General features: G+C 39.0%; 2 protein-coding genes and 3 non-coding genes across 9 annotated transcripts; all 5 read left to right on the plus strand.

Moving 5' to 3' along the window:
* Window positions 1-2608: 2608 nt before the first annotated feature.
* Window positions 2609-6001, plus strand: rpl7 (ribosomal protein L7). Its single transcript, XM_067486723.1, has 7 exons — window positions 2609-2757; window positions 3238-3337; window positions 3466-3632; window positions 3937-4074; window positions 5016-5125; window positions 5511-5726; window positions 5955-6001. The coding sequence occupies exons 1-6, from the start codon at window positions 2699-2701 to the stop codon at window positions 5717-5719; spliced, it is 783 nt and encodes a 260-aa protein (XP_067342824.1). The 5' UTR covers window positions 2609-2698; the 3' UTR covers window positions 5720-5726; window positions 5955-6001.
* On the plus strand, window positions 4155-4246 carry LOC137105104 (small nucleolar SNORD12/SNORD106). The gene has a single exon (XR_010911773.1). It is a non-coding gene; the product is annotated as a small nucleolar SNORD12/SNORD106 (small nucleolar RNA).
* LOC137105105 (small nucleolar SNORD12/SNORD106) lies at window positions 5303-5391 on the plus strand. The gene has a single exon (XR_010911774.1). It is a non-coding gene; the product is annotated as a small nucleolar SNORD12/SNORD106 (small nucleolar RNA).
* LOC137105106 (small nucleolar SNORD12/SNORD106) lies at window positions 5768-5859 on the plus strand. The gene has a single exon (XR_010911775.1). It is a non-coding gene; the product is annotated as a small nucleolar SNORD12/SNORD106 (small nucleolar RNA).
* Window positions 6002-6123: 122 nt separating the features above from the next.
* On the plus strand, window positions 6124-10258 carry si:ch211-171b20.3 (uncharacterized). 5 transcript variants are annotated; one of them, XM_067486721.1, is made up of 8 exons: window positions 6364-6382; window positions 7032-7231; window positions 7345-7390; window positions 7759-7853; window positions 8189-8327; window positions 8889-8996; window positions 9086-9141; window positions 9618-10258. In XM_067486721.1, exons 2-8 carry the CDS (start codon window positions 7042-7044, stop codon window positions 9770-9772), a joined length of 789 nt encoding a protein of 262 aa, XP_067342822.1. In that variant the 5' UTR covers window positions 6364-6382; window positions 7032-7041; the 3' UTR covers window positions 9773-10258. The 5 variants fall into 5 exon arrangements, with proteins under 5 accessions (XP_067342820.1, XP_067342822.1, XP_067342819.1 ...); XM_067486718.1 differs by lacking the exon at window positions 6364-6382 and adding an exon at window positions 6492-6685; XM_067486719.1 differs by lacking the exon at window positions 7345-7390 and having other exon boundaries at window positions 6124-6382.
* The last annotated feature ends 4972 nt before the right edge of the window (window positions 10259-15230 follow it).

Raw genomic sequence — 15230 nt, forward strand, 5'->3', positions numbered from 1 at the left:
GTCACATGCAGTTATTAGATTTTTGCATTCAAAGCTGTTTGAAGAGAGAGGAAGAGTAAATTAGACAAGGTACAATAAAATAGCCCAACGTGTAAATAGAGGTACGGTACTTGGGACTGAATCTCAAATTCAAATTTATTGTGCATCTTTAACGGATGCTTTCTGCCTTAAAGTTAAATATAGTTTTGAACAATATGTCTTGTTTCCATAACCTTGTACATCACACTACTTGAATTTTGCAGTTTCGCAAAAATGTTTTATTCTGAGATACTGGCTCCAGCTGACAGATCAGCAAAGGAAACGTCCTCACTACGCACAGTCTTTGGACGTGAACGGTGTGATGGCTCCCTCTGCCGTACAACGTGCGCACAACCATCACCTGTGGAATGGAAATAGAAAAAGCAGCAGACAGTACAGTACAGTAATGTAAAGAGCAAACGCATAGGAGGCAGATCCTAATAGGAAGCACAATGAATGTTTTATTTAGTTATTTCCTGCATTTAACGTGTAAACTTGTACTTAGTACTTAGAAGTAGTCGAGACTTGTTCAAAGCAGAACTGCTGTGTAGTGTACTGCACAAATCTACTGTGTAACGTTACTGGTTGTGTGTCAGTGTGAGGCCTGGTGTGACTTTGCTGCTCATGTTGTACAGAAGCAGAGAGCATGTAAGCAAGAGAAACCCTATGAATTTCTTCCAAAACCACATGTATGAGGGTTTACACATGGATTTATGTTTTTTTATTTTATCCGAAGGAGTATAATTCCGTTTGGTATTTATTTTTGAGAATTTCTTCTTATTATTATTATTCATATTATTATATTAATTATTAGTATCAGATGCAGTAGTAGTATTACATTAACCGCTCTCTTTCCATGTGGGCACTCCCACAAAGTGAAAAGCATGAAAAGGAAAAATGCTATGAATGTCTCATTGACCTTTACATTTAGTAGAGGCTTTTATCGAAAGTGACTTACAAGTGAGGTACAAGGCAAAACTAAATCAAAGCCAGGAAACAAAGCCATGAAAATCCCACAAACTGGCCGAAAGCGTGAAAATGAAAGAAATACTATGAATGTCTCATTTACCTTTAGATTAAGCAGAGGCTTTTATCGAAAGCGACTTACAAGGAGTATGAGGCAAAAAAAAAAAAAATCAAAGCCAGGAGAAAACATCAAAGCAAAGTCCCACCAGAAGAAGTGTTTACACTTCATGAGATGCAAGTGCAAGAAAGAGCTGAAGAGAAGTTTTTAAAATAAAAAATAGATTTAAGTGCATAAGACGGTGCAGAAGAGTTGTTTTCAGCTGTTTTAAAAATAATAATAATACTGGGGCTGACGTTCCTGAGCGTGCAGAGTTTGGTAGCTCGTTTCACATTTCTTCAAAAATGAGAGAATTATAGTTGCTGACAAAAAACTGCTCAGACTTAGTGCAGGGAGGTGTGATCTTTCTCATTACATGATATAACAACGCAGAACCAGGCTCACTACAAGTCTGTGACACCCCTTCTTGGTGATTGGCCTTATGTTTGGATGGAATCCTTACCACCACTTTTCTGCCTTCTCACTATGTGCACTATGTCTCACTATAAAATAAAGTGTTACTTAAAGCATATAAGTAATGTAAAATATAAAAATACTCCAGTAATGTAAAAGTACTAAAGAACTACTACAGTCCCTGAGAAAGCTTACATTTACTCAGCCAATTGCTGACTCTCCATTCTAACAGTTTTCAATGACAGAATCCTTGCTCTCGTTTGTCTAGGTTGTAAATTAGTACTGTCACAAATTAATTTTGTGCTTTGTGTGTGTACAAAGTCCAGCTTCTTCAAATCGGTAATTATGGACAATACAGATGTAGTTGTTTCATGTACTGTGTAACCACTGTAATAATATACTATTATAAACATTTAAATTTTGCAGCATATTTTGCCACAGTCTGATTTGTCATTGCTTGCAGTCTCTTCAATATTGTGACCTTGATTTCTACTATATCACCCTGTCCTATTGGACCCACAGCACGCTGCAGTGTTTGGCTTATAAAATACGCTGAATAGTAATAAAACTGTGTTTTTGTGCTAATGATGTTTACTTCTCTGTGTATCTGCACTTGTACTGTTAAAAGTAGCATGAATTGGGACGGAAAATGTGTTACACTGCAGCCATTTTATTTTACAGGTCCCTTTTCACTTAAATATCTTAATACTAGCCTTATGTGTATTTGAATATTATTTTACTAATTCCGTCAAATCAGTGGACATGCTATCGTGCAAGTAAAAATTTCTACATTTTTTAACAGCATCTCAAAGAGGGCAAACCTTTTCCATTCATCATTGTTTCTAGTGTTGATACAGTACGTCAACAAGCAAGACAGCGCGCAGGATTTGAACACGCAGCAATAACCGTTTGATCTGTGATCTGTAGAAGAACTGCCCTCTGAAACTGGATGCGCCTAAGTACTGTACAATACAGACCACTGACCACTTACGTCTGGTAATATGAGTAATTTAGTGCCGATAACCAAATGGATCTTTAAGTTTGAATCTGACACAAGTCTTATTCAAATATATTAAATGTTTTAGTGATTATTAGATGCCCCGTAAACCGACTCCTGGTCCACTAAAAGAGCCATAAGTCCCATCCATAGTTCGTAAAGGCTTTCGAGTCAGGCAGCTGGGAGGACAGTCCGCAAAGGTCTTTATGTTGCACATGCGCAAAGGAAATTTCTCTTTCTCGGTGGACGCAATGGCGGATGCAGAGTGAGTGTTTGCCACAGTATTAAAATCTAAGCACATCCAGTGCTAAAATAAGCATCTTTAGTGATTTTATAACTCGAACAGATTGCTTAGCTTGCGAAGATCATAGTATTCGCAGTATTGTAAAGGATTATGATATTTGTTGTTGTTATGGTCACTTTATGCTTATTGTGTGTAGCCGGGTAGATGGGCACAACATGGCTGTCTACTGAGCTCCTGGGCACACAAGAAGGGGCTTTTTCTACAGTAACAATGAAAACAAAGCTAGGAATAAAGTTGTTCACTCTTGCTGTCGTTATCGCTTTATATACACACTCAATCTAGTATTAATAGGACCAGCAAAACACTACGGAAGCCGGTTAATGTTAGCAAGCTAGCGGCGAGGATGAGGCGTTTCAGACCACTAAATGAGATTTGTGAAGTACCGCGACGATGTAGCTATACTCACTAAAAGGGTCACAATGTTTTGTCTTTCTAAAACAGAAAAAAGGTTCCTGCGGTCCCTGAGAGCCTTTTGAAAAGGCGAAAGGCCTTCGCAGCCATGAAGGCCGTACGTATCAAGAAGTTGTTGGCTGAGAAAAAGGTAAATTTGAGTTACGCGCTTCTCTGTTGATTTTTTTCAAAAAGCTGAATCTAGACCCACACACGTGTCAGCGTGTAGATTAACATGTCAGTATGGGTGAAGTTACATTACTGCTGTTGTGGTGTTAGGCCCGTAAAGTGACCAGGAAACTGATCTACAAGAGGGCTGAGAAGTACCACAAGGAGTACAGGCAGATGTACAGACGTGAAATCCGCCTGGCTCGTACTGCGCGCAAGGTTGGAAACTACTATGTGCCAGCTGAGCCCAAACTAGCCTATGTCGTCAGGATCAGAGGGTAAGTAATGTTCATCATCTAGAATCAGAACTTAGTGACGCATGCATTGGAAAACGTTACATTTCCATACTACGTTCTGAGTAGATATTAAACCAATTAATGTAAATGTTGTACTTCAACTTTTATTAGTCTATATATGCCTAATAGTTTTGTGGTTGATGATGCTCTCTTTCCCCGACTTATCGACAGTGGTGAAGCAGATCTCTAAATTAAGCCAATTGAATTCTGAAACCACAATCCTCTTCACAATAGTCTGAAAACGGATACAGATATGTGCTAATAAAAATCCCCATTTGTTTTCAAGTATCAATGGTGTGAGCCCCAAAGTCCGCAAAGTTCTTCAGCTGCTCCGTCTGCGCCAGATCTTCAATGGTGTGTTCGTCAAGCTGAACAAGGCTTCGATCAACATGCTCAGGATTGCTGAGCCTTACATCGCTTGGGGGTAAGGCAGTTATTAGATCTGTAACAAAATCACATATGTTCTTAAAGTCGTCCTGAACTATTAAAAAGATGTTTGTCTGGAATGTGGTTAATGATGCTGAACTTTTTTCCCCATCATATCGACCATGGTGACTACTGTCTGAAACTAAGCCAGTTTTGTCTGAAACCACTTTCCATGACATTGAACACTACTTACTAATGGGATGTTATTGCACATTTGTATTATGACGAGAAGTCATAAGTTATTGGGTTGACGAGCAAAATCTGAGTAGCAATGTCAATACTGTGTAACATTCCAGTGTGTGCAAACCTTGATGAATATGACTTGAAGATATCTTTAAGCATATTTCCCCTCTTGTCACAGTTTAAAGATACAATATGCAACTTAAGCAAGCCCTAGCATGAGGCTCTAATTCGATCCACTGTGCTCCACCCAGCCATCCCCATTGCTTCCCAGCTATACTTTGCCACACTTTGCACTCAACTTCAATTAGCTGTTGTACATAATTGTAGCACTAGTACTGTGAGCCATGTCAGAAACCTTTTTAGGGTATGTGTCTAAGGGTCTGGATCACAGGACACTTTGTCAGCATCTCTCCACATGTTTTGGTACCCTCTCCTGATTAAATGCAAAACATGGTGGGTTACTGTATTCAATTAGTGATGCCAGACTAGGTTCTTTGTCTTTTCCTGCTGATTAAAGACATGTGAGTCTCCTTATTTGTGTTGCATGCTTAAAGGTGATAATGTGAGCTCTCATGATTAAGTGTTAAATAATTACACCTTTTAAAATAACCTGTGGAATAACTCGCAAATTGTATGGGTACACAAATTTAGATTTTCAAATACTCCTTAAAAAAATTCTAGGAACCTGCTATAACACGAAATAACTAATCCACTTTAGGCTCATTACATAACTTTTATTATCTACTGTTCCTCCAGATACCCCAACCTGAAGTCTGTGCGTGAGCTCATCTACAAACGTGGCTATGGCAGGATCAGGAAACAGCGCATTGCCCTCACTGATAACGCTCTGGTGGAAAAGGCCCTTGGTATGGAAACACAAATGTATTTTATCCTTTATTTAATTACTAAATGCCACAGCATAGAGCCTCTTAGAAGAATGATCTCTAGAAAATGTGCTCATCCAGGTAGTGCTATGGTTTGTTTGTTGCTCCAAAGCACTGCTTGCAACAACATCTATTTTAAAATGTACTTTTGACGTGCTGCATGTGGTTAATGATGCACACTTTTTTCCCCGTCTTATCGACTATGGTGAAAAAACTAAAACTAAGCCAGTTGGGTCTGAAACCACATGTCTACAGCAAATCAAGTTGTCATGACTTTAGTATCAGCTCCTAATGTGCCCTGTCAACTTGGAAGTGTATTAAAGCTGATATGCAATTAGATGTTGAAACTGGATGGTTTAATCTGCAGGCAAATACGGCATCATCTGTGTTGAGGACCTCATCCATGAGATTTACACAGTTGGAAAGAACTTCAAACCCGCCAATAACTTCCTGTGGCCCTTCAAGCTGTCGTCACCACGTGGTGGTATGAACAAGAAGACCACCCACTTCGTGGAAGGAGGAGATGCTGGCAACAGGGAGGATCAGATCAACAGACTGATCAGGAGAATGAACTAAAGTTTTGGTGAGTTGTAGGAACAGTTTTGTAAAGCAGGCAGCTCATTAGATATGGTTCATGATGCATATTCTTTTTTCCCCATCTTATCGACAATGGTGAAATCCAGCTGAAATAAGCCAACAATGTCTGAAACCACACTTTTGATTAAGCTTCACATCATCCTGTACATATAGTGTAACTGCATCATTTTTGATTTCTCTATCTATAACAATGTTTTTGTCCCTCCCCCCCCAGGTATACCAAGGACTCAAAGTGTAAAATAAATATGGAAAAAAAACGTCTTGGGTCTTATGTGTTTTATTTTGTATAAAGCTTTACATTCTTTATTCTTCTTATACACCTATATGACAATAAAATGACACATGTGGAAGCTGTGCTCAGGATGGAGACTTGTTCACAAACAATCCTCATGTCCTCTGGTTTACGTTTGAAGTGTCTTTTAGCAATACACTAAATCCCAAGTTGGCTGTGTGGTTTAAAATGAAAAGAAAATGCAGGTTTTATATAACGTTAATGTGATCCAAAATAAAACGCTGGGGGAAGTTGGTGTTCAGTATCTTGCCCACCTCTAGGGGTTTTCAGCTGCAGGAATGTGTCCTGGGGGATAAATGAGGTCCCTTCTGGTTTGTTCATTGCTAAGGGTGCTCACAGCTGTAACTCAGGTAAGGAAGTTGTCCACGAACCACAGGGTCAGAGGCTCGATTCCATATCCATCCTTGTTATATATCGAAGTGACCTTGGGCGAAACACAACCCCATGTTGCTCACGGTGGGGCAGGTGAGCACCTCGCAATGCAGCCACCGCCATCGGTGTGTGTATGTATTGGTATTTGAGAAGCAACATTGTAAAGTGATTTTGATAAAAGCCTCACGAGTGGCCAGTCATTGGTATGTAAGAACATGCGCGTGTTTGGACACGGTTCGAAAGAGACAGGAATCGAACCGCCGACCCTGCGTTAGGGTTAGGTAAGTCCTGACCCACAAACGTCAACAATACAAAGTAAGAAATGAATGGTAGAATAATTTGGGATTGAAGGCATAATTGTTTTTGCGTAGTTAGCATATGATTTAATGCACCGGCTAATCTGATAAGCTCAGTTAGCTCGGATCATCTATAGCTGGATAACGGGTCCAAGTGCTGTAGGTGTACGTCTATAAAGCCTGTTTCCATGGTTACACGGTGACTCGGTAGCGGGGAGCTCTTAGATGCACAGCCTGCTCAGGGATGACTGGTTTGAAACAATCTTCCGTGACAATGTCGAGGTGTGTTTTTGATCTAAAGTCAGGTTATGTGTAATAAAAATGTTTGTAGGACATCCACCATGATGGCTTTCCAGGTCAACGCCAAGGCTTTAATTTCGGAGGGAAGCTCAAGTTGCAGCCAGCGGGGCCCCGGTGCGCCTGGATATCCAATATACCGGAGCTTCGGAATGAGATCAGGTGGAGGACAAGCAGCGCTCAGGCCAAACAATCATTTAAGGAGGACATTTCCTGTGATACCGCCGTTGAGCAGTGAGTAAACCGGTCCACGCATGTGCTACCTGCCATTCAGATGCAGCTAACCAACTGGGTTTGTTAGCCCTGTGTCTAATGGGCGCTGAGAACCGTTCGTTTCTGTGTTGCAGCTTCCAGGGATGGACGAGCCTTGGTAAGCGGCTTCGTGGTTGGAGGGTAAGATGCGGCAACAATATGTACAAATAGCAGTTGTTTTTTTTTTCTTTTTTATACCTCAGCTTCACGCCACAATTAAGGCCAATTATTTATACATTATAGTCAATGCAGCTCGTCTATCATCACAACATCTGGACAATAAATTGCTAAAAATAGGCAACGATCAGTCACAACATTAAACACCACCTAACTAATAGCATTGCCCCAGACCACAGTGCCCATGTTGACCCCGTCACCCACCCGAACACTGTAGTAACTCGCGTAGTAGTTAAATTGATTTATACACCAAATACACTAAAATAATGTAATTTCGGATTTTTGTGTGCCGCTGCTTGAACGTTATTTCTCTGTCCTCAATCGATGTGTAGGTCACCTATCTTGGTCAAAGAAGACAAGCTGCAGTCTCAGAACAATGACCTGGTTAAGGACATCTGCCGGAGACACTTTCTATATGATAAACAACGTAAGGCATAAAACGAGTTTACATTTCATTGTTAAGGTTGAGGAGATATGTGGAAGATTATGTGCATGTTCTCACTCTGAAACGGACTGATCTAGGCCAGGGGTTAAATGTGAGGATTGTATCTGCAGTGGAACCTGACGGCCAGTAGGTGGAGTAGTCATGACGCTTAATGACAGCTCAGTGGCTGCAAGTGGGACATTACATACAGTTCTTGAAAGTTAAGATTTACCGTATTTTTTTGTTTGGTTGAAAAAACTTTAAAATATACGTTTTGGAAATGTTGTCTCTTCATATAAGATGCTAGATGTGACTGGCCCGAATGTCATTATTTTTAGGTGCCAGGTTAGAGAGGGCCAGAACTGTGATCCCTCCACTGCCAAGACAGTATAATGTGCACAGACCTGGCAACCTGTATCCCTTCAGCTTCTCCAAGGAGCTTTCCCACAGCCATGCAGGGCAGCCCTTCACCCTGGGGTAACCAGTGCATTAATGTCACTCAGTCCTGTAGTTGAGGCTGTACTGTTAATAGCATATTTCTGCAGACAGCTGCACTGATTACACTAATTATACTGAGTCACTGTTTTATATATGACACATTAAAAGAATATGAACAAAGAAAACTGCAGCCCAATGGAGTTAATATTTTGACACACATCATTTGTCACAAACACAAGCTTTCATGCAGATTGCTTTTAATGTTTAATTTTCTGGCGACAACAGGTGCATGATTATAGACAAAATACAATGGCGCAATAATGAGACAAATATTTACCACGATTAGTCATTCATTTGTTTGAACAATTTAGTTTGCTGGCAATTTAAAAAAAAGCTGTCTTCACTTTGAAATAACACCCTTTTAATGAAGTATGGGAGAAGCTTTCTGAATTATCTTTTCAAATAAAATGTGTGGGTCTTTTTAAACCTAAATAGAAATACCATTAGACTAATGCCAAAGCAGTCAGCTACTTTACAAAGGATGTTTTTAAATAGTTCTACATTTCATATGTTCATAATTATCTCAATTTTTTCTTCCAGCTACCCCGAAAGATATGAATTGAACATAAATCCAGCCATCCTCTTTCCGCCCACTTTATGCCTCAATGGCAGAAATGTCTTCTCAGCTGAGAACTGCAAGCTCAGCGGGTATGTTTGACCCCACAAACTAAATTTGACCAAGCCAAATCTTTACTAAGCTCATGTTTCTCTCCTGTTTCTGTCCTTCTGTTTTGCAGGCCTAAGGTGAATTATCCAGCACACAACCTACTGACTGTTAAAGACAATCAAAAGAGTGAGTTAATACAATGCTTTGATCATGAAATCAGGACTTCAGTGCAGTTTTTGCCCAAACTCTGCTATTTGATGTAGTGTTAACAACTCAGGCCAGTGTGCCTTTTAAGCGTAGCGAGTGAAAAAGAGAATCCGACATTCATTTATTGCCAGCAAATATGACAAGGATTTTTCAATTGTCCTTTGAGCTGCATTATAGTCAGTTGAAGACAAGGGGTCACTGTTGTCATTAATGTGTCATCAACAAGTGTGGGGGTTCTGCTGACATACTTTAAGTTGTTGGCCCAAATTTCCTCTTTGACACTGAAAGTACCACAGTGTTTTTTTTTTTCGAAATTGTATTCCTTATGGTATTAATACTCAAAGAACCACTTGTGTAATTTTCTGTGCATCTCTCAATGTTTTATTGTAAATTACACATTTCTTTTCTCTCCCCCTCGTGTTTTCCCGTCTGACCCCTACCCTTTTTCTTCCTAGCCTCTTGCAATACAGAGCAGTCCTATCCAGACCCAATGGTCAAAGCGCCTCACTCCTTTATCCAAAGGATATCTGAGCTGTCCTCTTTGGAAGGTGAGACTGTGAGACAAGAGAAGCTCAAGAAAATGAGGAAAGCCAGAAAACCTCCATCCTGACAATCACCCTCTTCTCAGTCACACCAGTCAAGGATCAAAACCTTTGAGTCTGTGCCAACTAAGTCTGAGCAAAATAAAACATTTCAGTGGCTTGTTCTAACTGCGTGTTTATCCTCAGTGATATTAATTTCTTGCTTAACATGGCTGGTCTTTATATTTTGGGATTCCTGACCTAAGCTCTTCTCTTTCACTGACTACTCATAGTATTTGCTGTGGTAAAGTGCAGTATTTGCCACAACAACAAATGCTGATGATGCGTGTTATATAAATTAAATATTGTATGACTCAAAGCTTTCCACATTGCATGAAAAATAACAACTTTGACTTTCCTTATGGCTTCTAATGGCTGTTATGTAATACTGCCATATTTGTTGCTGTGTCATCAATATGTTGCACCATCTAACTTGGATCTCATTATGACAGTGTTTCAAATGTACAAATGAAAGTGAAATATCTTTATACATATTAAATAGTTTAGCAAAACTATGATTGTGCCTTATTAAATGTCTTCCTGAAATTAAACAAATGTATTTTTTGTATCTAGTGAACTTTTTCTCTTTTGTGAATCTTTGTTTTCCAGCTTGTAGCACAGCACATACTTATGAAGGGAGTGTCGTCCTTCTTTTACCACATACGTACAGTATATATTGAGCAGCACAATAATCAGAATGCCTAAAAGACTGAAATGAAACAAAATCTGCATTCCATATCTACAGAACAGACAAAAAATTGTTCCCCCAGATCCCAGAATGTGGTGCTTTCCCACATAACACATTGTTTGGTTGCTGTATGGATGAATAGTCTCGTTCATTGTATTCCACATAGACACCAGTTACAGCAATTGTCTGTTTGTTTAGAAAGGAAACGAGGACCTCATTACTATGTGAGGATGCAGCAGATGGGATTTGGGGTCATTTGGGATCTTTTTTACTGAGTCTGCATTATACAGTAGATAAAAATTGGGGCAGCACATTAAACAGCTGACCTTCATTTCGATCTTGCATTTTAACTCCCTTAAACATGCTGTTCATAAACATTAAAAACGGAACAAGAAATTCAAAATAAGTAAATATGTCCAAGGTTAAAGAGTTTCAGTTCTTCCTCTGATTACTGATGTGTGTTATCGCCACACAGCCGCCATCCTCAGTTTTAACCAGCACTTATCAGCGTGTCATGGGGAAACGAAGCCAATATGGCCACTTTGCTGCTATTTGATGGATGACAACATCCTGCAGTCTTTCACTAAAATCATTTAGTGTGTAGCCAAGTGGGTCTAAAAATGACACATCAAGGTTTCTTGGTTATCTTGAAAGACTTTCAAGAGGCTGATTTTTTATCTTTTCATTACTTTTTGACATTTTCATTGCTAAATAGAAACATTTCCATTCCAAAATTGCCATAGTGGAGACAAAGAAACTCCTGGGGAGGGAGGGGAGAATAGTCCACAGAGTAGATTAGAGTAGCAGAAGAGTCTTCAGGATTCACAAAATCAAGCGTTTAGAGGCTGTGCTACTTTAAAACTCAACTGTCAGCTCTATTTAATTTCAGGGAGTGTCTCACTGAGCTCCCTATTAAATACAAATGTGACGTTGTGTAACGTCAGGCTCTGTGTCTCTCTCTCTTCCCCTGGATAACAAGGTGTGCATTTCAGGGACACACACTGACCTAGAAACTCAGAGCCATCCCCTCATTCATGCTAACTGAAGGGGCTGTATTCACGCTCAGAACGAAGGCCGGGTTCTTGCAGGGATTTTACCATCCCTTTAAAGTGTAGTGGGAAAAAAAAAGCCAAACTGGAACAAAGTGTCAACAATGAAGGCTTTAATAAGAGTGGTACGAGGGCAGGCCTGCAAGTGGTTTATAGTTTCATTATAGTTCCACAGAAATTCTGAACAACCTGGATGAGACCAAAAGTGCAGTGCTCATTTAGCTCGTTTAAATCTACCAGGATGAATTATGGATCCATTGATGGACTGTGGAGCTGCTGCTGATGCAACGTACTGCACTTATTTTACTTTGATATAAAAGGGACGTTCAATCTTCAGCAAAAGTTCAATTTTATATGTTAATATTTTGCAGACTATATTTTTGCAGACTATAGTTTTCATCCTGGGGTCTGGGGCCATGGGGTGCCTCAGACAGTGTCATAGGGGAACTTAGAATAAAAAAAAAATCTATTACTAATAATAACATACAATTTTATAAAGGACAGTTTGTAATAAGACATGGACATTTTGTTTGCCATGACCTCTTGCTAATTGCCTGTCAGTAAAAACAATTCATACCAGCTCTAACTTTATATATAACGGTGTTATGGATCTTCTCATCTGTCCTCCAGAAAGTAAATGCTATTTCCAAGAATGTTGAACTATTACTTTAACACTGATGTTACAATGCAGTGTTTATTATGGGCACAATCTCTTACAACACACCCAAAGTATGATTTATTAAAGAAAAGAAGAAATTTAAGAAAAACTTACAGCCAGCTATTAAAAATATTTAATTGCAAAGACTTTAACTTATATTAGAACCTTTGAAAGACAGCAACCACAATGACCAAAAAAAAGAAAGAAAAAAGAAAGAAGAAAGCAAAGCAACCAAGCAGCATATGTCAACATTATCTCCTGGTCCAATAGTGTGTCTGTGTACTCACATGGGGCATTTGGAGGTCAAATCTTTGTCTTTGCCATTATATTAACACAACAGCACCCAGAAGCCAAATCTACAGCTTAGTGTGTCCCAGATACTTACAGGTTTCTTTCCTTGTGTTGAAGTTAATCAAACATGATCATTTTTATCCTTTAAGAATGTTTGCATACATGCTTTTGCAGCTGCCCGGTGAGGTGGTTTTATTTTCCTACTGTATATTCCAAACCTCAAAAGACGTTATTGACAGGTATAATTATTTTCAGGTGTACGTGAGATAATTTGTACTAAAAAAGTATTCAGACCCATTTAAATGTGATTTTAGAGAATTTATCACATGTTCTAACATGTTGGAGTATTTTATGCATCTGGCGTAAAAACTGTGCCAGATCAACATGCGGACCAATGAGCCACTGTTGTGACCCTAAACTCACAGGATACAAAAAATATATATGCATTTACTTTAAAACTGTCCAAAGCATAGCAAAGCATTTTTATGGCTTTACACTATTATTAAATTTTTTGTAGCGTCCCTCAAGGTTTTGTTAACAATTCTTGCTGCATTATTAAAGTGTAACTTAATTGGAGCATAAGCTGGGCTTCATTTAGCCTTCTGTTTTGTATAGGGGCAAAAAAACTTATTAGATCTGGTGTTAGTCATTTCAAACCCTTTAAGGTACAATGTATAAGAAATTTGATTTAAAGGATTGTATGAAAAAGAGAGAACTGTTCAAAGATAAAAGTCCCATAATAAGGGTGAACAAAAACATCCTGCAGTTTTGTTCTGCATCTCTTCACACATTTCATATTTTATGATTTTGAGAGCACATTTTTATACCTTTGCAAACAAACACTCATCTGAAAATCAATAAACAGTTGTTAATGGATGGATGAAAGAATTAGTTTAAAAAAATATATATTATTATGTTCACTGTTAATGTATCTGTAACTAGCCATTTGTGTTGATTATTATCTTAATAGAAAGATACTTTTAGGAGACAGGGTGGTCTTGTGTTATTCATCCACTTTGCGTATGGCTTAGCAACACACACAGGTCTAAAGGCGCTGACCTACCAGCACCATCTGACATTTCACAAGATGATTAATGAAATACACTGTTATAGATGCCCCCTCTCTCCAAATCATCATCATTAGGTGAAGTTTCATCTCTCTCAGAGACAAGGGTCAGTCCCACTTCACACCCACACATCTTGCTTCATCTACCCACCAGTACTTCTAATATGTACTTATTTGCATAAATATGGAAGTATTTGCAAGTAAAGGTGACTGCTGAGGGGAAAGTAATGAAAGTGATGATGGTCAGGTCAGGGGAAATCGTTTATTAGCATCACTGTCTTTGTTGTCATTACACTGGCACTGCTTCAAGGCCAACCAGCCTGCAGAGCCGCTGTCAGAGTCTCATCAGTCCTTTCTGCAGCATGGTCCTGGATAATCATCTTAACATCCATAAACTATCAAGTGGTAATGACCTGTAATAACCGGAGCATCATTAGTGGGATGTACTAGATGGCTCATCGCATAAGTGTGATGTGAAGATCAAAATACTCATTCACACTTGTGCTGTACAGTAAGATGTTAGGTCCAATCAGGCAACGTATGCCGCAGTAGTTTACACTTCGATTCACCTGTTCAGCCACTATTTCCCAGTTCAGACCCTATCTGAAAGCTGTGATCTGATGGCACAGGTCAAGTCAAACATCTGCTTTTACGACTCTTTCAATAATGACTCATGCAGTGTCTTGTGCTTGTCATGGTTGGATACATCATTCACAAGAAATTAAATAAAAGTCTCTGACACATCCTCAAATACCATCCTATGAACAAATACATATTGCCAACTGTGGTAGTGATTGATAGGCCATGTTGCCCTCCTGCACATCCCTGACCTTTATTACTCTTACCTCACTTATTACACTTTTATACTAATATAACATAGTTTTATTGGAGGGTTTACTATTACTAATGATTACTATTTATATTCACATTTTATTTTGTACTAAGTATATTCTATTATGTTGTTATTCATATTTTTGTCTATTTGAGCATTTTTAACTGGGTAAGCTACTGGACGCCTTACATTTCCCTCGGCGTCTATCTACTTGGTTACACATACCAAATACTGAATCTCAGTTACACATGCACAGATAAGGTATGAACACTCCCTTAAGTACCTTAAGATATAAACTCAAAGGACAGTGGACAAAGGCTCCTATTCATGAGATGGAAACTGAGTGTACTCATCAGGAGCAAACAAACTTGGCAAATTAGTCTGACTAACTAAGATATTGTGTAAGGTTGAGTGTTCTGTGGTCATCATATTTTTGCTCTGTTACTTTTGGTGTTTTATGCTTTTTTGGTTTTGTACATCATCACAAAAGTGAAACATCAACTCAAAAAGTCAAAAGATGAAGTGGACAAACTGAGCAGCATGTATTTGCACTGTCGTTATTAAAGTCAAGCAGTAGAGGCTTAGTGAGCATTCACCTTGTTTGAGACATGATTCCCCAAAAGTTCAAAATGCTTCCATACACATGTACTGTAAGTGATACAGGGAGGGTGTTGTCCTGGCCAGAGATGACACCATCAGCGTTCCTTTGCAACAAATGGTGTGTTAAAAAGATGAATTGTCAACAAAGGTTTTGAAACTATGACAACCGAGGTCAGGTGTTGCCATGGAGACAGCCAGTTTGCATTCCCCATATAGACGAGATAGAGCTAGGCTTCACACTGCTGTCTCTTTGACACCCAGTGCACGAAGAAGAGGTATTTTCATTCCTTACTAAATCCAATC

The sequence above is a fragment of the Channa argus genome, chromosome 19 (assembly GCF_033026475.1).
Source record: "Channa argus isolate prfri chromosome 19, Channa argus male v1.0, whole genome shotgun sequence".
Classification (NCBI taxonomy): Eukaryota; Metazoa; Chordata; class Actinopteri; order Anabantiformes; family Channidae; genus Channa; species Channa argus.

Coding starts and splice junctions, on each gene's coding strand:
- si:ch211-171b20.3 (XM_067486720.1), top strand. CDS start 7,009: ATGTGTAATAAAAATGTTTGTAGGACATCCACCATGATGGCTTTCCAG. Junction 8,997..9,085: donor GAGAACTGCAAGCTCAGCGG/GTATGTTTGACC, acceptor TCTGTTTTGCAG/GCCTAAGGTGAATTATCCAG. Junction 9,142..9,617: donor TGTTAAAGACAATCAAAAGA/GTGAGTTAATAC, acceptor TTTTCTTCCTAG/CCTCTTGCAATACAGAGCAG.
- rpl7 (XM_067486723.1), top strand. CDS start 2,699: ATGTTGCACATGCGCAAAGGAAATTTCTCTTTCTCGGTGGACGCAATG. Junction 3,338..3,465: donor AGTTGTTGGCTGAGAAAAAG/GTAAATTTGAGT, acceptor TTGTGGTGTTAG/GCCCGTAAAGTGACCAGGAA. Junction 3,633..3,936: donor TATGTCGTCAGGATCAGAGG/GTAAGTAATGTT, acceptor TTTGTTTTCAAG/TATCAATGGTGTGAGCCCCA.